This window comes from Giraffa tippelskirchi, chromosome 9, assembly GCF_054371585.1.
Source record: "Giraffa tippelskirchi isolate mGirTip1 chromosome 9, T2T-mGirTip1v1.2.pri, whole genome shotgun sequence".
NCBI classification, from domain to species: domain Eukaryota; kingdom Metazoa; phylum Chordata; class Mammalia; order Artiodactyla; family Giraffidae; genus Giraffa; species Giraffa tippelskirchi.
This window is the reverse complement of record NC_137283.1, coordinates 126,165,254-126,189,215: the sequence shown is the minus strand read 5'-3', so window position 1 is coordinate 126,189,215 and position 23,962 is coordinate 126,165,254. Positions and strand designations below refer to the sequence as shown.

General features: G+C 39.3%; 1 protein-coding gene and 1 long non-coding RNA gene across 4 annotated transcripts; one reads left to right on the top strand and one right to left on the bottom strand.

Moving 5' to 3' along the window:
• UBE2J1 (ubiquitin conjugating enzyme E2 J1) lies at nt 1-23,900 on the bottom strand. Of its 3 annotated transcripts, none has more exons than XM_081528554.1 (8): nt 23,258-23,900; nt 14,778-14,851; nt 12,922-13,053; nt 10,613-10,697; nt 10,232-10,337; nt 7,888-8,017; nt 6,511-6,630; nt 1-348 (listed from the first exon to the last, which is right to left on the bottom strand). In XM_081528554.1, the coding sequence occupies exons 2-8, from the start codon at nt 14,835-14,837 to the stop codon at nt 70-72; spliced, it is 912 nt and encodes a 303-aa protein (XP_081384680.1). In that variant the 5' UTR covers nt 14,838-14,851; nt 23,258-23,900; the 3' UTR covers nt 1-69. The 3 variants fall into 3 exon arrangements, with proteins under 3 accessions (XP_081384680.1, XP_081384678.1, XP_081384679.1); XM_081528552.1 differs by having other exon boundaries at nt 23,560-23,900; XM_081528553.1 differs by lacking the exon at nt 23,258-23,900 and adding an exon at nt 15,851-15,924.
• Nucleotides 15,906-23,218, top strand: LOC145520978 (uncharacterized). The gene is made up of 4 exons (XR_014064963.1): nt 15,906-17,104; nt 18,263-18,374; nt 18,736-19,690; nt 22,669-23,218. It is a non-coding gene; the product is annotated as an uncharacterized LOC145520978 (long non-coding RNA).
• Nucleotides 23,901-23,962: the final 62 nt, after the last annotated feature.

Sequence of the window (23,962 nt, the reverse complement as noted above, 5' to 3'; positions counted from 1 at the left end):
TTAGATTATACCCAATGCAGAATGTTTAATGAAGCAGCTGAGTCACAGCTCTTAAGACACAAAACAATATTATAACTCAAAGTCAAATATGTACTCATTGGCCAGATATATTCGTCGGAATATAAGAGCTGCCAATGCCAAAGTCAAGATGACAATCAAGACAGCAGATCCACCATGATCCGTGTGGTTGTCTCTTGGCTGCTGGCCCTGGGTGACATCTGGTGAAATAGATGACCTTCTTTGACTCTGCTGCTGGGCCCGGCGCTGTCGAGGGCTCATGGAGGTACTCTTAGCCACGGGTTGGGCAGGCTGTTGAAGGGATGCTGCTGAGGGGTTCTGGGTTCCATACTATGAAATTTTAAGAAATTCAGTTTGAAACTGGCAAAGAAAACTTGTATACATACAGGCTATTCAACAGTACATGGCACTGCACAGCAGTAAGGCAAAACCACCAAGAATTCTCTGAATGCTGAGATGAGTAACTCACCCTCCTGAATAAGCCAGCAACACAACTTATTTAGTGCTCATAGGTGGAGGAGGAATTTACCAGCAACAAATAAGACAAGGACGGAGTTTATCCACATTCTCCACAGATGGCTTTGTACTCGCCTCTGGCTGCAACTCCAACAGTATCTGCTAGGCATCTGAGTACCTCCCTTCTTTCAGGAGTCAAGGAGAGAAGCAATCTGAATCCCACTTTCTACATAAAGATTTACCATATTCTAAATGGCAAAAAAGGACAACTCTCAACAGTGTTCTTCCTCCAATGTTATCTTACTACATCCATAATCATAGAACATAGGAAATAATTTCAAACCATATGTTCTACATAGTAATATTGTTATAAAAATTAGATGTGGTTTTCAAAATAGGTTTATCCTTTCTCACAATCCCCATCAACTGAATTGAACACAAGTCCAGAACTCTTTACTGTGTGTTTCAACTGTGTTAATTTATGAGTGTAAAGCATGAACTATTGTCAAGAGTACCCTCGGTATGTGCTGAGAAAAATGTGGAAGTAGGTATGGGAGCCTCAAGTGTATCCTCTACTTTGGCAAAGGAGGTGCCCCCTAACAAGTCCTGGATGTCAACTTCTTTCTATCCTTTCAATGAATGCTTGGTCAAAGCAAAAACACCATGTGGTAACAAGTGATTCAAAGTCATAAATGTGGTTTATAGACAAGAATAGAGAAGGAAATGGCAAACCACTCCAGTACTCTTGCCTGGAAAATTCCATGGATGGAGGAGCCTGGTAGGCTACAGTCCATGGGGTTGCAAAGAGTCAGACATGACTGAGCGACTTCACTTTCTTTCTTTCTAAAGTTCCTTTTGGAGAAGGGAATGGCAACTCACTCCAGTGTTCTTGCCTGGAGAATCCCATGGACGGAGGGGCCTGGTGAGCTACAGTCTATGGGGTTGTATAAAGTCGGACACGACTAAGCAACTAACACACACACACACACAGAGAAGAAAGCTCTACAAAATATGAATTTCATTTTGCTTATACAGATACCTTAACTCTACCTCTAATAACCAAAGTCTTTGTTGTATTGAAAACTTTATACTGATTATAATAGAGCCAATACACATTCTTTCAAATAAGTAAGAATGCATGTTTTATTCAGAATAACTTTTTAAATTGAGTAAATACAAAAGATTTTAAATACTTTTCATTATAGAATATTTCAATATTTAGAAGAAAAAAAGAATCTAAAAATATAATTCAAATACTTTTTTAAAAAACAGGTAAGAGAATGAACTTTGTCAATAAATAGCTATAAACAATAGGGAAAAAACTGCTGATCTTAGTTATCTACAGAAGACATTACACTTTAATTCCGACATCACCTCAACATTAAAAGATGTAAATAATCTTTGGAAGCACTCAAACTTTCATAAAACAGAGGAAGTGACCCATAACACAGAGGCAGAACTTGGACTCTCGGGAGAAAGGAGCTCATTGAGGAGCAGGCGCACGAAGACTGCATTTTATGAGGTCTTACACTGTCACACTGCGTCATGCAGTGATTTAATACTAATGGAGGTGAACTGAGTTACAGTAACCAAGACAAGAGCACCACTGCATTTGAAATCTCCCATTCTTCCAACTGTTCAGCCAAGAAGATAAAAGTGTCTGATAGAGCAAAAGTACTCAAGGCTTATAGGGAAATGGGTTCTTAAGAAAAATAAAAAGGAAGGTGGTAGAATCAATCCAGAAACTAGCATAAGAGATTACTCATCTTAAAGCTTTTATTTACAGATGTTGTTTTTTTCCAGTAGTTTGAGTGGAGAACACAAGCCTGACCAGGACTAAAACAGGTAGTCTTACTATCACTAGGCTGGCTTCACCACTTCATGGATGTATGACCCTAAGCAAGTTATTTAACCAAAGACCCAGCTCCCTCTCTTGTACAAGGGTACTATCCAGTTCAGTAGTTGTGAAGATTAAACAGGATAATGATATAAAGTGTGCAGGATACACAATTGCTTATTAAATGTTAGGCATTACTAATATTACTATCAATATATCCCTTTGAAGACTCCAGATTTAGGTTAACAAAAGAAAAGTCATGACTTTATTTAGGACTAATTCTCACAATTTTATTATTATATTATTTAGAACAACAATCCCTCAAACAATGAATTTAGATGACATTTTAGTATGTGTACTGCATGGAAATATTTCTGTAGATATACTGCTTTAAATAGCTTCCTAAATTACAGATTCCTTTTGGATGATACATTACTGACTAAAACCTAGTGCTATGATATTATGAAATTCTCCCTATTTTAAACAATCCCATCACGGTAAAACTGTATGACTCCAAGGTTGTAGACCCAGAGGACTCTAGACTGGAGCTGAAGGAACTCAGCTGAAGGAACTAACTGAACTCAATTTTGGTGGTTCTTACTGAATTGCTGATGCAGAATCAATTTGGACTTGGCCATTTTCAACACCATTTCAACACCATTTCAAACATTTCAACAACATTTCAAAACACCATAGGTTTGGTAGCACAACATTTAAATCTTTGCCGTTTGCCTAAACTTGATCAAACACACATATCACAGAACGTATACTTGAGTGATAATTGTTTCCATTTCCTTCATTAAGATGAAGTGATCATTTCTGGGAATATAAAAGGTATGTGACATTTGTATCCAATTAAATTACATTTAAATATATATATATTTATACATAAACATCACGGTCACAGATAAGTCCCTTGTAATACACATAAAATTTTCTATCGTTTAACATCTATAAGGGAGTTTTGTGTTTGCTTCTTAATACAAAATGGAATGGCTTATTCAGAACCTCAATCTCTGGTCTGGGAAGAAGAAAAAAACCTGATAGACTGGAAGAACATAAGTCGACCATCAGTATTGTTCCGATTTCTACAGAGCTAAAAAAATCTGCATCAAAAAGCAACAGATGGCCTGATGTTATCTGCTGTACTTAGACTTTGAGCAATCTCTCGCCCCCTCAAGGATAAAAAAACGTAGCTTATCTGGGATTTGATGTATAACATCTCGCGAATTCATATTACACTGGCATGTAAAGCAGCTACCCCCAGCCAAAACCAGGTTTCAGTTACCTCCCTAGTGATCAAATTATATAATCACATTCTGAGATAATCTGTATGTGAATATAATTAAGAGCTAAACTTGTAACTATATGCAATTTATTGTTTTAACCAGAATTGGTATCAATTAATTACCTAGACCTATGAAGAAGAGTTCTGTGTTAGGTACTTTAAAATCAGAATGGGTGGTGATCACTTTGTAATGTATAGAAATACCAAATCACTACCCCGTGCACAGAACTAACTTAGTGTTGTAGGTAGACTAAACTTCAAAAACAAACTCAGAGAAAAAGAGATCAGATTTGTGGTTACCAGAGGGGTAGGAGAACAAGATGAAGGTAGTCAAAAGGTACAAACTTCCAGTTATATGATAAATAAGTCCTAAGGATGCAATGTACAATATGATTAATGCAATTAACATTGCTGTTACATATGAAAGTTGTTGAGAGTAAATCCTAAGAGTTTTCATCACAATGGAAAAAACTTTTTTTTCTTTTTCCATTCATTTTGTATCTATGAGCTACTAGATATTTGCTAAATTTATTGTGGTAATCATTTCATGGTATATGTAAGTCCGATCATTATGCTGTACACCTTTAAATTTATACAGTGCTGTATGTCAATTATATTGCTAAAACCGGATGAAAAAATAAGGAAGAAATCAAAATAGAAAAGACTACTGTAATAACAAAACCATTGTTTGTGTGATCTAATTTACTAAACTTTGTCATTTCTTTACCTGTATTCCTAGTATATTTTTAAAGTGCCAATCCTCAGATTCATTTATTCTACCAACAAATACGACCTACTATATACAAGGCACTATGCCAGGCACTAGGGATACAGTGCAGTAGAGAGGCCTGATCCTCAAGGAACATACATTCTGGGAAGTGAAACAGACAATAAATAATTGTAAAATAAATAACAACTGGAATAAGGATAACTGGAATACGCAACAGGGGACTTGACACAGATTTAAAATAGACTAAAGACAGATTTAAATACATTACAAAGTATTAGCAGACTGTCTTTATTACCCTCCTCCTCTCTGCAATAGGATGGTTCTATTTTTTTGAAAAACTATGACATAGAAAACAATTAGAATTCTAAAGGTGAAAAGTAATCTGAATATTTTTTTAACTATTTCAAGCTAAAACATATATTGACTAAAATTAATTCACTATATCCCTCTATGACATATAATTACATGGGCAACACATAAAGCAATTATCTCTTAGCACACGCTTTTTTCTTATACCTCCTTCTCCAGTCCCCTCCAAGAATTTACTTTATGGCAGCCTCTCTCCTGCTTTCTCCAACTCACTTTTTTCTACTCATCTCAGTCTCTTGAGGAGAAGGCAATGGCACCCCACTCCAGTACTCTTGCCTGGAAAATCCCATGGACAGAAGAGCCTGGTAGGCTGCAGTCCACGGGGTCGCGAAGAGTCAGACACGACTGAGCGACTTCACTTTCACTTTTCACTTTCATGCACTGGAGAAGGAAATGGCAACCCACTCCAGTGTTCTTGCCTGGAGAATCCCAGGGACAGCGGAGCCTGGTGGGCTGCCGTCTATGGGGTCGCACAGAGTCGGACACGACTGAAGCGACGCGGCAGCAGCAGCAGTCTCTTGAATGGGAGAGGACCACTCAGTCCCACTTTATATTTGCCTGGGCAAATCTGTATCTGCCCAGCTTCTATTTCAATTTCCCTGACTCTTTAACATCCTCTCTAAACTGGGGAAAGGGGGAAAGATGTGGCTACTCAACCAAACAACCTGTTACCAAAAAGACAATTCATCTCATATATAGAAAGTAAAGTCAGTGTTTTTTCCCTATAATCTTAATTATTTAGCAACAATCCAGTCACAGTTTCTTAATCGGTCTCTCCAATGACCAAGACCCACTAATGTTTGGACAATAGGTCAGGGCACAACTAATAAGACCCACAGCACCCATGGAATCTTTCCTTCAGTGATTATTTCTTAGACACTTACTATGCACAAGGCAGCACCGTCCAACAGAACATTTTTTGAGATGACAATAATGTTCTGTATCTATGCTGTCCAAAACAGTAGCCACTGGCCACTTGGGGCTTTTGAATGCTTGAACTGTGGCCAATGTGACTAAGGAACTGAATTTTTAATTTAGCTTAATTCTGAATAAGAGCAAGTACTTTATTTGGGAAGTGATCCCAAGAAAGCGTGCGCATGCATGCTTAGTCGCTCAGTTGTGTCTGGCTCTTTGCAACTCTTTAGACTGTAGCCCGCCAGGCTCCTCTGTCCATGGAATTCTCCAGGCAAGAATACTGGAGTAGGTTGCCATTTCCTCCTCCAGGGGATCTTCTCAACCCAGGGCTCAAACCAGAGTCTCTTGTGTCTCCTGTACTGCAGGCAGACTCTTTACCCTCTGAGTTTTAATAAGGTAAATATAAATTCAGAGAGCCACATGTGGCTAATGGCTATTCTACTGGACAGAGACAGTCTAAGGCAAATCTCTGACTCTAGGCCTTTGAGTCAGTGCCTTAATGCAGCTTAAGAAACCTGCCAAAGACAGAGTACCTATCAAGAAAGTGGCTAATGTATGTATATTTCATTTTATTCAGAGTCTAGCACTATACTGAAACTAACTTTTCAGAAAAGTCATATCAATAGAAGGAAGGTCCTATTTAGGTCCTATTGTCCTTTCTATAGAAAAGGAAGGACAATAGGACCTAAAATTGTTTTAGTCCAGCTCCATTTAACAAAAAAGAAGACTCCGAAAATATGAATAACTTGTTTAAGATACTATAATTCATTAGAGGGAGAGCTTGTCTCGAATCTGTTAGGAGGACCAAAATATTCAGATATTTCATCTAGAGATCTCCTCTTCCTACTGCAAATAATACGATGGTACAGATATAGAAGTAAAAGATAAGAGCCATACCGATGTACTTGCTGTAGCACCCTGGAATGTTGCAGGTATATCATCCTGTAAATCATTTAGTGAAAAAGAGTGGTTTAAGTCCGACTCAGCAATAGTCTTTCCAGATGAATTAACTTCTGCCTATTAAAAAAAAAAAAAGATACACCCAAGAGTAGTGTCACAAGAGGAGATGTACAGAATAACCCACAACCTACTAAATTCTCTCTTGGATTTATTTTTAATTATTTATTTTACTTTATTTAAATTACTACTTTAATATCAACTGTCAATCAGGTAAGCTCTGAACACTCATGGTGTCCAATACTGTGCTGGTAATTTAGGAGGAGGAATAGACAATACCTATTCTCAAGGAGCTGTTACTTGGTAAGGGACAAAACTAATACTCATGGTTCACGGTCCACTCCAAAAAGGTCTAAAAACTAAAGTTTTTTGTAATTTTCAGGCATAATCTGACATGTGAGGTTATTAACAGTGTATGTATTTGCACATTAGTGTAAATATTCCCAGGTTTGCTGATGAGATATTAATAGATTTGATAATCAGGAGCTGCCCCAGATCCCACCATGCATGTTTGTGCAAGTTTAATATTTTCTAAAATCTGAAATTCTGATGTACAAGAGACATTGGGCCCTAAGATTTTCAGAGAAGTAATGTTAAGTACAACAGGAATCCTCAGAAGGAAGAAAATAACCAACATTTATTAAGCACCTCTTCTTTTAGGCACCACAATAAAACAGAAGGAAAAGTTTCTCCCAAGACCTGGACATGGAAGGATATACAGGATGTAGAAAGGTGAGACAAGGGAGAAGGCAACATGCTGCTTAATGCAGGCTGACTTTTTTGATGGAGCTAATTAAATTCCAGAAGTAATTCAATGTTTGTGCAAAACATACACAGAACAAAAGGATATGAGAGATACGTCAGAATATTAATAGCAGCTATTGCGTGGGGATGGGATTATGCATGATTGTTATTTTCCTCTTATTGCTTATCTATAGTTTCTATAATAATAGTTAAAATTTATTATGCACCACATGGTTCTAAAGTGAGAATTAACTCAATCCTTATAAAAATCATACAAGTACCGTTATTTATTTACAGATGAGAAAAAGGTACAATATGAGCAATATGTCTCATGTCCTACACTAATAAGCAGCAAAGCTGAGATCTGACCCCTGGCAGAGTATACCAGAGTCCAAACTTTTAACTATTACTATGCTATAATGCTGCTTCTGAAAATACATTAGTTTTGTAATAAGGAAAATAATTTGTAAAGATCTCAGTACAACGGAACTATACTGCTTTACTTTCTATCCAAAATTTGGCTAGGCAACAAAAGGGTTTCATAGTTAGAATTTATTTACAAATTTAGAATACCTTAAAACTGATTTGTCTAGCCAGTTCCTTGGCTTCTTGGTCAGCCTGGCTTGAATCGCTTCCAGATTTCAAAGGCAACAGGATATCCTTCATGGCAAAGCCACATCCTTCACAACAGAAATCTTGTGATCTGGTAGGAAGTAATTTTTTGATGGATATAAATCAGATACTCAAAAGTTGATCTATCTAAGATACTCAAATACTGAGTGATTACATTTAAAAGAACACTGGACAACTCCATACCATATTCCTACATGTAAATTAGACAATTTTGGCAATAATTATAGTTCAAAGACAAACACACAAGTTAAATTGGTTTTTTAAAAAAATCCATGTCAATTATACCTCAATTTTAACTATCTGAAATTAAAAAAAAAATCAGCTTAGATCATTTTTTTCCCAATATACTACCTCTTTAAAAGAAAAGTTTTAGATCTATACGACAGCATACAAATTGCTTAACTACACTGTCCTTAAGTTCACACACAACAAGCCTATATTAAGTCTGTGTAAAAAGTCCATTATAAAGCTCAAATTGGGAGTTCTCTGGCAGTCCAGTGGTTAAGACAGTGCTTTCACTGCCATAGGCGTGGGTTTGATCCCTGATCCCGTATTCTTTTGGTGTGGCCAATAAAAAATTTAAAAAATCGAATACTATCTACAGATATTTCCAGGGGAAAAACTCAACAACTCTACTCATCTAAATAGCAGTACAATTTGAAAGATAAAAGACAATTCATGGAAAATCCAGACAATGAAATTTATCATTCATTACTAAACTTTTACAAAAACTATTTTGTCATACTTCTAGTTCAACATAATAAAACTCTTAGATCTTGAAGAACATATTAGTACATTATAAAGAACATACTATTTATAATTTCATGTAAACAAAACCCATATAAAAGCTGTACTAATTTAGTACTTACTGATGAATATTTTTTGTTTCACCAGAAGTAGCATTGCTGTCCACATCCTTTTGAGAATCAGTTGTATCCATATTATTTATCTTAAAGTGTGTTCACTTTTTTTTCCCCTCTATTTTTCTGTCGTGCTGAGCAGCATGTGGGATCTTAGTTCCCTGACCAGGGAAAGAACCCTCGCCCCTTGCAGTGGAAGTGTGGCATCTTAACCGTGGGACTGCCAGCAAAATCCCAAAATGTGTTCATTTTTTAACTGAGAAGTCAGATGAAGTTTAAAGGAGAAAGTTTACTTTTTAATACATTAGTTTATCCATAAGGACAGTATGCTACCATGGTTGAATGCAAAATCATGTTTCAGAAAGCCTATATCACAGACTAAGAACCTAGACTATATACAGTGAGAAGTCTAAACAAAAAAAGCCTTATTATTTTTTTAACCTTGTACATGAAATGAACTGGATACAAGCATCAATTTAGAAAGTCAACAAAGGAGATCAAAACAAATGCTATGTATTTAAAGTACATACTATAGTCTGTGAATAGTAGCTACAAGGTATATTCTGAACTTGGGAATAATGTTTAAAAGAAAAGTTGCTGATAAAACAGGGAGTCTATCAAATCTTCCTCAGGGATTGAACCCAGGGATTAAACCCGTGCCTCCTGCACTGCTGGCGGATTCTTTACCACTGAGCCACCAGGGAAGCCATGCTAGGGTAAGATATACTATCATTTAATTAAACATAATAGATCTGAAGGGTGGTAGGCAGCAAAGTTCAGAATAGGACAATGGTCAAACTCAAGAATTGGTCTCCACACTACTCAGAGGAGAGGCTACTCTGAATCTAATGACTACTCTGGGATATACAGACAGAATGTACCTGAAAAAACCTAGATGGCACAACTGCTGGGAAACTACAATTCAACAAAGAAAATCTCCTTTGCTTTATTCCAGATCACTTGTTGAGCACTTGCTATGAGGCAGATGCTACAGATACAAAGATGATAAAGTGGGTTTCCTCCCGGCCTTCAAAAAGGTTTTTAAAATCTTCATGGAAAGCAACATACATATCATTACTCTGGCTCTTTTCTACCTGTAATACTGCCCAAGTGGAGATAAATGACCAGCACTGTCTTCTAGAAGATACTGTGCACTGTAGGCTGGTATTACCAAATACTTTTTAAAGCTAGATAGCATGAAATAAATTCTTTAGAGTCTGATCACTCCTGGGAAATTAATACTTAATTTAATAAGTTTTAAATTAATTTAATTTAAATTAATAACTTAATTTCTAAGACAGCAAAACTAAGACTAGATCCTGTAGCGCCAAGGTAAGTCACACAAAGAGACAGAGCCTATCTGCTAATGGCCATTATCCAGAATGGTATTCACATCTTAACAAACAAGGAAAGGCAAAACTTACTTTTTGGCAAGGGCTCTTCTTTCCTCAGGTGTATAATCTAGAGAACCTATGGCTCCCTCTCCTTTTGTTGGCATAAACCCAATGATGGCTAATAATGCTGTTCTTACTGAAATAAAAAGTAAACATCAATCTAAGTTGCTTTGCAAAAGGAACTGGGTCTACTCTGAAAAGAAAAGACTCATAGGGTTTCACTAAAGAGGTACAAGTAGGGGACTGTATTAAAATGATGCAAAAATCCTGACAGGGAAAAGTATTTTAATTATTTATTCAATAATATAAAATTATTTATCCAAAACAGCTTCAATCTCGAAAGAGTATTATATCTTATTATTACGAATTGACTCAAGTTCTGTAAGACTTGTATTCACTGTAAATACTCACTACTCCATGAAGGCTGCCAAGTTTCAGGATGATGTCCTGAGATGCTCAAACAGATTTTCTTGCCTACTTCAAATCGTCCATTAGCCTTAGGAATAAATAAGACATTTAAAAAATTATGTACGTGTGTGTTTAATGTTTTATACTTTATAAGCATAAATATATTTTACATATAAATAATTTTTTAAAGATACTTTTTAGAGAATTTTTAAAGGATGGGATCTCTAAGGGGATACAGATTTTTGTCTTCTTATAGATACCCCACAAATATTTGTTAGATTCTGAATGAATAATAAAAGCTATTTTTAGAACCTGTCATAGCACATTTTGAAACTGAGTTGCACAACTGACATCTCAGTAAGACATAATGACGTCCTGATAGCCTCCTCTGTGCCTAGTATGGTGCTAGGCTCCAGGAAGGAGCTAAAAGAGAAGACATACAAAGGCTAGGATAAAATCTAAGGACTCGGTGTCACCTAACTAGATCCTGGGGAGGAAGGCTCTGAGGCTGGAGTGCCTCTCAGAAGGATGATGCAATTCCATACAGGAACACAGAAGTGAAAGACGAGAATGATTTCAGTTTTGTCTTGGTGGAAGAACTACTGATGGTGTCCAGCAGGCAGGCAAAAATATAGATGTGCTGATGGCAGAAGAAGATAATGCATTTCTGGTACTTGACTTTCACAGAGGTGATCAATGAAACCATTTCATAGAAATAAGAGAAAACAGATGTAGTCTGAACTTGTAGAATATCCATGCTTGGGAGAAGGAGAGGAAGAAGAGGCATGAAGTTAGAATACAAGTTCCAAGTAAGCAGAGTTTTTACTTATTCTCTGCTACACACACAGGGTTCATGACACGAGTTAAATAAATATTTGTCGAATGAAAGCTGGAGAAGACTTTTCAAAAGAGAGGAAGTGACTCAGAAGGAGCAAATACTGAACATCGGCATACATGATGATATCATCGATGAATAGCTGTGGCGTCAAATACCCTCCACCAGTTTCACCACGCACCAGCTCTCCCTTCAGACCAGCTGGCTCTCCCTGCCATCTAGCAGCTAAAAGGACTCCTAACACAGTAGGGCCCCTCCAGGGCTTCCTACTCCAGACCTACTGCCAACATGACTAATTCTCAATATCACCTAATATTTATTAAGCAGCTTCTATATATCAGGAACCTGACAGTATGATTATATTCTTCATATACATCCCTTCTGACAACTGAGAAAAATGAATTTCAAAGAGATTGTGTAACCTGCCCGTGACATGACGGACATGGCACTGGCCAGAATTCAGGTCTATTGGCTCTAAAACGAATGCTCTTTCCACTATAAACAAACACCGTAGGGAAAAACATTAATTTGGTAATGATGACAATTTTTTCTTTCACTATTTGCTACTCCATGTGTATCAGAAGTTTAACTTAGATGGAAAAGGATGAAGACTGAGAAGAGATGGTGTGAGTTCTCAAGCTGCTCTCTTGAGACTGGCATAGTAAGCATGTTTCAACAGAGTGCTATGTGTGGGAACCAGAACACAAGAAATGACACTATAGAGTTAGGATGTTTTGAAGGTTACAAAGAGAAAAAAAGGCTACAGCTTAAAGTCTTAGCAGAGACATGGGAAGGTTTTTGTTTCATTTTTGCTTCTTTCAAGTTAGAGGATAATCAAACACACATAAATGAAAGGAAATGAAGGAAGGAAAGCTTTAACAATTAAGAGAGGAATTTACTGATGGAACAAGGTCCCAGGAAAGATAAGAGAAACCTGGATGTATAGCTTTCCTTTACATGGAGATAAAATCTGTGAAGATGGAGAGAAATGCTAAGATATAAACAGTAATAACATAGCTAAAATTTATTGAGGACTCTATGTCAGTTCTTATTCTAAGAGCTGCATGTGAAGGTGAGAAAACTGTAAAAAAAAAAAAAAAGATGAGGAAAATGAAGGGCAAAGCATAAGGTGAAAAGCTGAAGGAGATAACGGGATTAAGGAGTACAACAACAGTAACTACCCTTTACTGAGTACTTATCATGTGTCAGACACTGTGCACAGCACTTTGTGTACACTAATTCACTGAATCCTAACAACCACACTATGGCAATGAGCATCATGAGTACTTCTCAGATGCTTCAACTTCCTAGGAATTTTTTTCTAGAAAAAATATAGTCCAAGGTCTGGTCTCCAAAAGCAAAGTTATAATAATAACGATCCACTTTATTCCTTAATGAAAAGGAATATGCATACTACACTTTACAGCCACCAGGAAGAGTTATTCCAGAAGCATTCCAAAGAGCTGAGAATTCTTACCGTCAGGAGAATGATGCTTGGTGGTTTCATGGGATACTCTGGTGGCAGTACTATTCGTCCATGATAAACTCCTCCATCAAAATCAGAATCTGGGGGCCCTCTAACTGTGAAGTGCCATTCAAAAAGATTATCCTGAACAAAAACAATAAGCATCAAGGGATCAAGAACATTAAAAAGTTGGATTGCTTTTACCAGTGAGTATTAGAAACATTAATGGATGAGAAGAATTAACATTTTATACTATTCCTAGGACAGTTTCTAATGCACAATGTCTCAAGTATAAAAGTTATAAGTAAAAGCTATTTACTCTAGCTTTGATGTCACATAAGAGCTAAAATATTTTTTTTAATGCATTTTAAAACACATGAGCACTGCTTTCATTGCTGTTGTTTAGCCACTAAGTCTTGTCCAACTCTTTCGCGACCCCATGGACTGTAGGCTGCCAGGTTCCTCTGTCCATGGGATTCTCCAGGCAAGAATATTGGAGTGGGGTGCCATTTCCTTCTCTAGGGGATCTTCCTGACCCAGGAATCAAACCCACGTCTCCTGTATTGGCAGGTGGATTCCTTGCCACTGAGCCACCAGGGAAGCCCCTTGAGCACCATTACATGTTCATAAATAAGATTATAGATTTACATACTTCCTATTATATTAGCTCCATTTATTTTTTCTGAAAAATCTCTTCTGGACCCCGAAGTTTTAATATGGACTAACTGCTTGACACATTCCGAAATTCTTCACTTGAATGTCTCCTGGCTTTACTGGAATCTCAATCTTCCTTTGTATGTTTTGTTCAGTTTTTATATTATTTTGGTGTGGTTTATTGTCAACTACATTTCTCTGAAAGGAATATAAGGAAGAAAATCTGTGCTCTTGTATGTCTAAACATGTATTTATTTTGAGTTCATGCTTGATCGTTCTCTGGATGTGGATTTACTTAATTAATTAAATTATTTTATTAAAAATCTATTTATTTTTATTAAATTATTATTATTTGATCTAAAAATATTATAGACTTAATTAAACTGATAAATCCCTGAATCCCTGAATCCCAATTAGTGAAAATTATTATTTATATAATCAAATAATTTACTATAAATTTGGATTATTTTAGCAAACTTTCCAAATTTATCCCTCATAATACTGAAAAGCTTATTAGTAAGTGGTCAGTAATATGAACACATAGGCTGTTAACATCATATGTTAATATCATCAGTTACCAAGTACTTCATAGTTTGCAAAATACTTGCACAAACATTATTACATTTTAGTCTCACCATTACCATGAAAACGAGACTGGACACATTTAAATACCCTCCTTTCACAGACTGGAAGACTGAGGTAGAGGTAGAGATGTTTATAGAAAAAGCCCAAACTAGCTGCAGAGACCCCTCAAGGGGCTAAGTCTCCAAATATAGTCTGGAGTTCTTTCCACTTCTCCTCCCTCATGCCTAACCTAATTTAGTATCTGAGGCCCCCCTCACTTTTTTTTTGGCCGAGCTTGGCATAGAGGATCCTAGTTCCCCAATCAGGGATTGAACTCCTGCAGTGGAAAACTGGCGTCTTAACCACTGGACCACCATGAAAGTCCCTGAGACTCATTTTATAGAGACCAGAAATCTGCTTCTTCTAAAACATCTGATTCTGAATGGCTAACAGAAGTACTCAGTATATACCTTAAACTAACACAACACTGTAAATAACTGTACTTCAATTTTTTTTTAATGGTTTAAAAAAATACTCAGAAAATATAGGGAATAAAATATATCAATAAAGCATACCGAACACATTTATAATGATTCAATGCAGTGAAAAAATAATTTTAAGAAACTTAGAAGACAGAAATAGGAACTAACCTCTAAAGGCTGTGCATGGTAATGATCTGTTGGATCTTTCAATTCTGCTGCTTCTTTCATTAAACGTTTAACAGCTAAAACAAAATTCACAAGATAGAGACATTTCAAATATACTTTTTCCATGTGATTAGCAGATTTACAGACCTAATGAATAAGTTCCTACTTCAACAAAAAAAGTGCAGAGGAATTATTCAATACAGCATATGATTTAATTATGTGATAATAGTAATAATGGGGGAAGAAAAGGCAGGTAGGCACTAGAAGAGTTACATATTAAATTAAATATATAGGGAAGTCTCAAAGAGATACTATTTTTCTCTGGTAAGTATTTATATATACTCCCTATTAGGTAGCACTCAAATATTAATTCACGTAATCCTCAAAACAACTGAGATGGGTGCTGTTTTTATCCCCATTTTCCAGATGAAGAAACTGAGACTTGGAGAGATTATACATGCCCAAGGTTACACAGCTGGTAAATGACAGAGCTAGGGATTTCAACACAGGCAGTCCAACTGTACCTTGTTAAAATATCTACATTAACAAGAAACATGGCCTCTGGCACTCATAACTCATGAAAAGTAAACCCCCTAAATATCCTCAACCTCAGGACTTTCCACTCAATATCTTCTTTGACTTAATGGCACTGTCCCAACGTCACTGAATCTTCATAGCCCTAACTGAATTCCTGTTTGAAATGATTCTTTGCTAAATTAAAACCTCCAATCCATTGACCCCACAACTTTCTTAACGCCAACTATACCTACACTCACGTCTCTCTATCCATGCTCTTGGCTCTTAGGCATTCCCCTTTCATACTCCCTTAATAAATTCAATTCTAACTGAGCCAATCCAACCATCTTCTAATTTGGAATCTATACCCAAACAGCTAGGCACTACTGAACGGGGTTTAAAAAGTCACAGAGACAGGCCCATTGATGCTATTATAGAGGTACTATTAACAACCTCCGCTGGGACACGGAGTGCCGCATCCAATGTCACACAATGTTCTGTATCTCTCCAGTAAACCCCACCCAACACCTTCCAACCAGTACCCCAAGACTATTTCATACCTATTCACTCTCTTTTCTTCCACCTCTTTCAGTTAATGGCACAGACTTTATCTCCATGATAAATGACTGTGAGCAGCCGATGACAGTTTAGAGTCCTATTTGTATCTGTACCTTCTTTGCTGCCCTATTGGATCATAAAGGTCAATCCTTTGATCTCAGCCCCCTCACCCTCAAGCTTTAGGTGCTAAAAAAAAATGTCAGGATACCGGTGTAGGATACAGGATAGCAAAGCCAGAGAAACACCAGATAGCTCAAGGCTCTCTGAAACTCTGCTTGAGAACAAACTAACATAGTTTAATACGTGTTATGAGTAAGGTACGCACCAGGCGGTAACCTGAGAGCAGACAGAAGAGAAAAGGGGTCAGGTACTGAGATCTCAAAGAAAGACAGTAGGAATTACCCAGCTAGGTATGAATAAGCGAAGGAAACAAAAAAAGTAAATATGCAGTGGCACAGATTGGAATGCTGTGGGGAGAGGTTACCTGAGAAGCAACTCACACATAAACCACCAAACAGTTCCTTATGTATCAGGACTTCTGCATAAAATTTCATTTTAATCAAGGGTTCCTAAGCTGGAAAAAAAATTCTTAAGTCACTATCCTATTCCATAACTATTAGTATTCTTTTCCATCTCCTACTCTGAACTAAGCCCTATAGGCAGAGAATTTGTTCATTTGATGAGTAAACAGTCACTAAGCTCATACTAGATGCTATGTGTGCTAAGCTGCTTCAGTGGTGTCTGACTCTGCGGAGCAGATGCTAGAGCTACAAGCAAACTAAAATACAGTTTCTGTTATCCAGGAGCTTATAGTCTGGGGGGGAGGGTCAATGCAAATAACACAATAAATGCTTTACTAGAATCATGTACATATTGAGACCCAATTTCTCCCCCACCCTCCACCCCCGAGTTCTAGTTATTAGGTTTTGTTCAATTGTTTGCACACATTCTACCTTCTATTTCAGACCTTCCTTCTTATGTACCAGCTCCTCAGCCTGCACTGCTGCTCCTCCTCCCATCCCCCACTTCATCAAGTCTGGCTCTCACTAGACCTTTAAGAAATTTACTCAGAAGGGTCTCCTTGACACCTTTTGTCCACTCTCAGAGGAGTGACTAGAGATTCCCATCTGGACACATAAAAGTCCCTGAGGAGTCCTGGGAGGACAGTGGATGCCAGGAATGCTCTCCAAGTTATTTCTAGTGGTCAGTCAGGTTTGGAAACCACTGCGCTGGAGACTACGTTGAGCCCCCTTGCTGTAAGTCCTCACAACACTCTATAATTTCTCTTTTATAAAGTTCACTTCTCACTTGTGATTAACACCTGTCTTTCATGCTCAATAACAACATCTACTTCACTGAAGTCTCCTCAGGACTTAGCACACAGTAAACACTCAAATATTAGCTGAAATGAATGTTAGTATCTTCCCCCAACAAAACTCTCTCCAAGGATCTGATTAAAAGCAGTGGTTTTCAAATTTATTTGATGAGATAAAATCCTTTGTTCAAAGAAAGGTTTAAGGAGAACCTCAATATGTAAAACAGGTAACAGCAGGCTAGCATGGAAGGACCTCTAAGCTATCTACCCCTTCCCACCTATTCTATCTAAGAGGCCCAGAGAAAAAGAATTGAAAACCCTTGGTTTAGAGCCATGTAAAAATATCTTTAGGTTAATATTATCAGATATAAATAAAATCATGAAAGTTGTTATGAAGTTAATTAGTTTAACATGATTGCTGCTGTCAGCAATCAAAGATGCCAAGGAAACTGTTTTTTCTTTCTCATTAGCTGGCTACATACGCTGAAGAGGTCAGGTTTTATTCATTCCATAACCTTATCACATTTTTCTCTGCCTCTTTCTCACTCAGTTTATTAGGAGAGAAGAAAATAAACATCCAATGGATATTACGAGAGATGTATGGAAGGGTCGGAACTGCTGCAAGAAATAATTTAAAGGAACAATCATTGGCTCAACTGAAACAAGAGGGAAAGGGCCAGGGCACAACCTCTGAAAGAATGACATGGCCCAAGGCCCATCAGTAACAGAAACTGATTAGAACCAAACGGGTCCAAGAGGGCAGACAAGTGGATTGCCACTAGACCTTAAGCCTCAGTATATGTTTATGCTCTTTCTAACACTTCAGCAAGCTAAAGGACACACCAACAGGCACCGTGACAGTTCCAAGGCAGTTCCTCCACCAAAAAGTGGGCGGTGGCCCAATTCCAAAAAATCCCAGCCCCCTTCCCCAAAACAGCTATTACAGTCCTCCCACTCATTAGCCTATGAAATTACCCAGCCCATAAAAGCTAACCACATACTTCCAGGCACCTCTTGCCTTCTGTGATGGCCTACACTCTGTCTGTAGAGTGTGTTTCTCTCTAAATCCACTTCTTACCTATCACTTTGTCTCTCACAGAATTCCTTCTGCAATGAGACATCAAGAACCTGAGCTTCATTACGTGCTGAAACCAGATGTGTGATCCCAGTTGGAAGACTGTGGGTTCTGGCTGAGTTCAAGTCCTGGCCAAGTGAGTACAAGTCTTAATATGAGGTGTATGGTTTCACTAAACAAGTTGATTTTATTAGTTCATGGGCCAACATAAGGACATACGATGTGAGAGTCAAAGTACATAGTCAAACAGAAGGTAAAACTATTCTAGTGTTCTTATACTCTATTTTTCCTGAAACAACATATACTATGAACACTTTTGTGAAAAAGAACATGGACTCTGGAATTAGAGCTGCATTAAAATTGGCTCTGACATTTTGTAGCTCTAAATACTTGAACAAATCTCTCAGTCTTATTCTGCTGCAATGTTTATGTCTGTCAAATGAAAGTAATTTCTTCACATAATTCTCCTTTCCTTTTCACTCCTCTCTCTTCCCCAGGTCAGAAATGGACTGGGATTTAAGGTCCTTTGATGATTATCTCTGGTTCAAATGCAGGCCTTAAGCACATGAAGTTGGCAACATAGCATGGCTCCCTGCCCGCAAAAGAAATGTCACTGCTATGGAATAGTCAAGATTCAAAGCACTGCCTGGAAACTAGGGCTGGAGCATAGACACTCCATCTCTTGCTACCACATGGCTAGTGAGGAAACTTTTCCCATTTCAGCTCCTCTCTTATCTCTTTGCAAGGTTATAAATGGAACTCTCCAACCATGGTAAGATAAGATGTGATAGGAAAGGAAGGTGGGGAGCACATGCATTCCTGCTTTCTTCTTTACATGGAGGCCACATGATCACTCTAGATCCGATCTCTAGGTTCCAAGGGCCTCCCATTAGCATTCTTCACATGCCCAGGTAACTCACTGGACTTTGGAGACAAAGCTCCAGGAAAAGGGGATCATTTACTGGTCACTATCATGCATCTATAACCTTTCTGAAAATAAATATCTTGATATCATCAATCTCCAAAGCATGGGCAAAATGCAGGAGACAGGCTTATCAAGGATGTGAAGCCAATGTTATGCTCCCCAAGAGCCTCTTCCTGCTCCCATAGTGAAGACATTTAAGCAAATATTTAAGGACTGATGTTTCTGCCCAGGAAGACCTTGCAAAGGTATATATTTGACAAACATTTAAAGAATATCTGAGTTATGGAGATAGAAGAATGACCAAAACTGTTTCTTGTCTTCAAAAAGCTCGTAGAGAAAGAAAGACATGAAAACAATTAAAATAGAAATACTGACCAAGGATGCACAATTATACGGACTACTTAGTATGCCTAAGGAAGCTGGACCAGGCGGAACCTTAAAGAAGCTTGAAGAATTAATAGGAATTTCAAATGGATAAAAGGGAAGGCATTCCAAGCAGAGGTTCCAACAGGGACCAAGGCATATAGGTAAGAGCTGCTCCATCTAGAAAATCACTCAGGCAAAATGGATAGACGGTGAAAATGCAAAGGAGCATAAGAGTGGTAGGAGATGAGGCTGGTGAGGAAGGCAAGGATCAAATCATGTTCCGCCCTCTGTGTTTAGTTGCTCAGTTGTGTCTGACTCTTTGTGACCCCATGGACTGTAGGCCGCTAGGCTCCTCTGTCCATGGGATTCTCCAGGCAAGAATACTGGAGTGGCTTACCTATTCCTTCTCCAGGGAAACTTCCTGACTCAGGAATAGAACAGGGGTCTCCTGCACTGCAGGCAAATTCTTTACCAGCTGAGCTACCAGGGAAGCCCATCTAGACCAAGTTAAACAGTCTACTTTGAACTTAATCCATAGCTACCAGGAAGCTATTAAAATTTCGTCAATTTGAAGGGGCTTCCCTGGTGGCTCAGCTGGTAAAGAATTCGCCTACAATGTGGGAGACCTGGGTTCAATCCCTGGGTTGGGAAGATCCCCTGAAGGGAATGGCTACCCACTCCAGTATTCTGTCCCGGAGAATTCCACGGACTGTAGAGTCCATGAAGTTGCAAAGAGTCGGACACAACTGAGCAACTTTCACTTTCACCAGGAAGCTATTAAAATTTTGCCAACTTGAGGAGTGACCTAATCAGTTTTTATTTTGTTTCAATTGATCTGGTGATGATGGACAGTAATTGATTAGATATATGTGACTTTGTACATTGGTGCCCGCATGGAAATGCATGTATTTGTGTGTGTTTCAGGGTAGGGAGTGGAGTAAAAAAGTAGTAAAAAAGAAATCAAAGATGACTCCCATGGGTTCCTGGGTGGCTGTCAATTCCTGGGATAAGGAAAGAGGGGGAGGAAAGAAAACTGATTGGTTTTTGGTTTTTACACCTTGTAGAGATTTTTTTTTTTGGTCTGTGGGAAATCTAGGTTAAGATGTTACATACCAGTAAGTTCTGTGTATCTCTAGCCTAGGAGAAGGGTTTAAATCGGACATTAAAACTTGAGAATGATTAGCGTGAAGGGGAAGTAGATATCCTGGGTATGGACAGAGTGCGTGTGTGCTCGGTCACTTCAGTCGTATCCAACTCTTTGCAACCCCGTGGACTGTAACCCGCCAGGCTCCTCTGTCCATGAGATTCTCCAGGCAAGAATATTGGAGTGGGTTGCCATGCCCTTCTCCAGGGATCTTCCTGACCTAGGGATCAAACCCATGTCTCCAGTGGCTCCTGCACTTCAGGCAGATTCTTTACCACTGAGTTACCAGGGAAGCCCATGGATAGAGTAACTCCTATATTTCTGATGGAGGTAATGGGTGACTTTGCACCAATCTCTTAAATGCCAACTATCTGCTGAACAAGCAGATAGGGCCCTTCTGAAGAAATCTTGCCACAGGAAGTTCTTTACACGTATGTCCCCTTACTTTGTACTCTGAGACCCTGATACTTAGACCAGAACAGACCCAAAAAAGAGAGCAGGGTGCCTGATCCAGAAGCAACTACTGACAGAGAAGTCAGAGGCTAATGAGGTGGTCTCACATAGAGTTCTGCCCATTATCACAGGTTCATTCTAGAAAAATCATTAAAAATACATTGTTCCATCTATAAAATGAACAAATTTACTATCCATATGCTAACAAACTGGCCTTTAGCCAGTCATTTGTATAGTCTTAACTTAATTGTCCCATCCATACCTCTAAGACAATTCCACGTCAGATAGAAAAAGGGTTATAGCTCTTACATTGTGCAGCGTTTTTAACCACTTCCTTTCATGCGTTCATTACCTTAAAACGTTATTACAAGACAGAAAAGAACAAAGAAAACATTTTCACTATACTTCCTGCACTTTCAATAAGTTCCATATTTCAGCTAATTCACTTTTTCTATGAATGCCAAATGATCTGTAGAATTAAAAAAAAAAAGTTTTAAAAAATTCTTTTTTAGAACAACAGCACTACCTTTGAGGAAATGAAACCAAAAAGACAAAGCAATTTATTATACAGCTAGAAGCACGTCTACCAAAGAAAGCTCGACCAGTACCAACCTCACAGTAGGTCATACAGTGTAGAAACAGAACAAAAATTCTGAAGAATTTTAAAAGCTTATCACAATCTCGGGTACAATAACCTATCAAAATTCAGCAAAGTCCTCTGACAACAATCTCTTGGGGCCCACCAACACTCCATTCCAAATTGCACTATTATTCATTTTCATTATTCTCTGGACATTCCACTAAGTACCTCAGCTATCTCAAGGAACTTGGTACCACGTGATCAAACAGTCACCCTACATTTTACCCACATATTTTTATTAAAATCGAGCACAATTTTAACATTCTAAACATTTGACCATCTAAGCTTAAAATTAAGCTTTTCTTTCCCTCTTTCTCTTTCATCTCCCCTTTTCCCCCCTGGAGTTCTTAGGAGATGGGTTGAGGATAGCAGGGGTGGTGAATCCACTGAAATTGAATCCTATAAACGTATTTCTTGGAGAGTCCAAACCCTTCCACGGATTTTTTTTTTTTTTAAGTCTATGGCTCCCCCAAACGTTATGACTGATTCTACAACACTTGGTTACCGGAGAACGTTTCTTAGCCTGAAATCACTCAAGTTAACAAAGCTCTGTTCAGTCAGTACCCTCAGGCTTTTCTTCAGTCTTTGTTATGTTTTTAAGTCATTAAAAAAAATTCAAGATTCACAGTATCAACTCTCTCCATGAGCATGCTAATCTTGCTGATTCTTACTGAGAAGTTGCTTCCTCGGTAGGAAAAAAAAAAAGAACCAATAAAGGTTGGCCAAACCATCACTAAAATCCTTTATCAGGATTATTTAGACCTGAAGTGTGGAGTTTCTCCCTCTGAACAAATTTATGAAGGTACAGATCCAATACCATTTATAGATTCCAAAGGTTTGTTTCAAGCTTATCTTAATCTGAGAGCTGCTTACTTTTCGTGCTTTTTTATTTTGTTGTTTAGTTGCTAAGTCGTTTCTGACTCTTTCGCGACCGCATGGCCTGTAGCCCACCAGACTGCTCTGTCCACGGGATTCTCCAGGCAAGAATACTGGAGTGGGTTGCCATTTCCTCCTCCAGGGGATCTTCCCGACCAGAATCCAACCCGCGTCTCCTGCACTGGCAGGCGGATTCTTCATCGCTGAGCCATCAGGGAAGCCCGCTCCTTTATTATACACCAGAAAAGTATTTGGGGCTAGGATTGTTTGGCTGCTTCTGTGAGTGAAGCAGGGGTATTAAATACAGGAAGAGAAGTTTCTATGCCTGAACAGAGACATACACACATCATACCAGTATGGCTAAAATTATGGTTAGTTCTAAAGTACACGGCTCAACTACTTTTCTTAGCTTTTTGGTTAAATGCTTTAGTCCAGAACATTTCCTTTACGTCTGTAATTCTATTTGCCCCAAAGGCTGCAAACTGGACGTTTAGACGAAATCCTCAAATGAGAGTGAGTCAAACAGCTAATAAAAGTCCGGTGGCGGCGACGGAGAAGAGCTAACGACCGTGTTCAAGGCGCAGGTAGGGCAAGGGGTTGATCTCTATTACTCACGGCCATCACCATTACACCTGTTCTCGGGGATGAGCTGATAACCCAGTTCTACGTGGCGAAAATGAGGGAAGGGCAGTCGGGGTGCGGCGGAGAGACCCCAGGTTTTGTGCCTGCCGGGCCGCCCGGCTCCGCGGCCTGCACCAGCCCGGCAGGCGGCGGGCTGGCGTAGAGCGCGGAACCGGGAGCGGAGAGGCGAGTGGCGGCCGACGCGAGGGGACCGCAGCGCGGGTCCCCGAGGTCTGGGGTCACTCCCCCATCGCGCTCACCGTGCGGCACCGCCCCCCGCCCACAGCCCCGCTCACCCGGACTCTTCAGGTTGTAGCGGGTCTCCATGGCGGGTGGCTGGCTCGGCTCCAGCCTCCCGGCCCGCCGCCGCAGTCTCCGCCTCTCCGCGCCGCCGCCTCCCGCGTCTCAACTCGGTTCGGGCCGACCCGGTCTGGCCGAGGAGCCTCCGCGGTGGCCGCCCCGCCCAGGCCGGCACTGAGGGCGGGGCGCGAGGGCGCGGGCTCCGCGGTGGCGCCGCCTCCTCCGCTGCTCCCCCGCCTCCCAGAGGGCCGGGCAGGCGCCGGCGCCGGCCGGGGTGTCACTGAAGCTGGGGCTGGGCTGGAGGTCAGCCTCTTCGTTTGGCCGCGGGCCCAAAGCCGCCGCGGCCGCCCGGCCTGCGTCACCCGCCCTCGCCCAGGTTTTGTGAAGTTGTCCTGACGT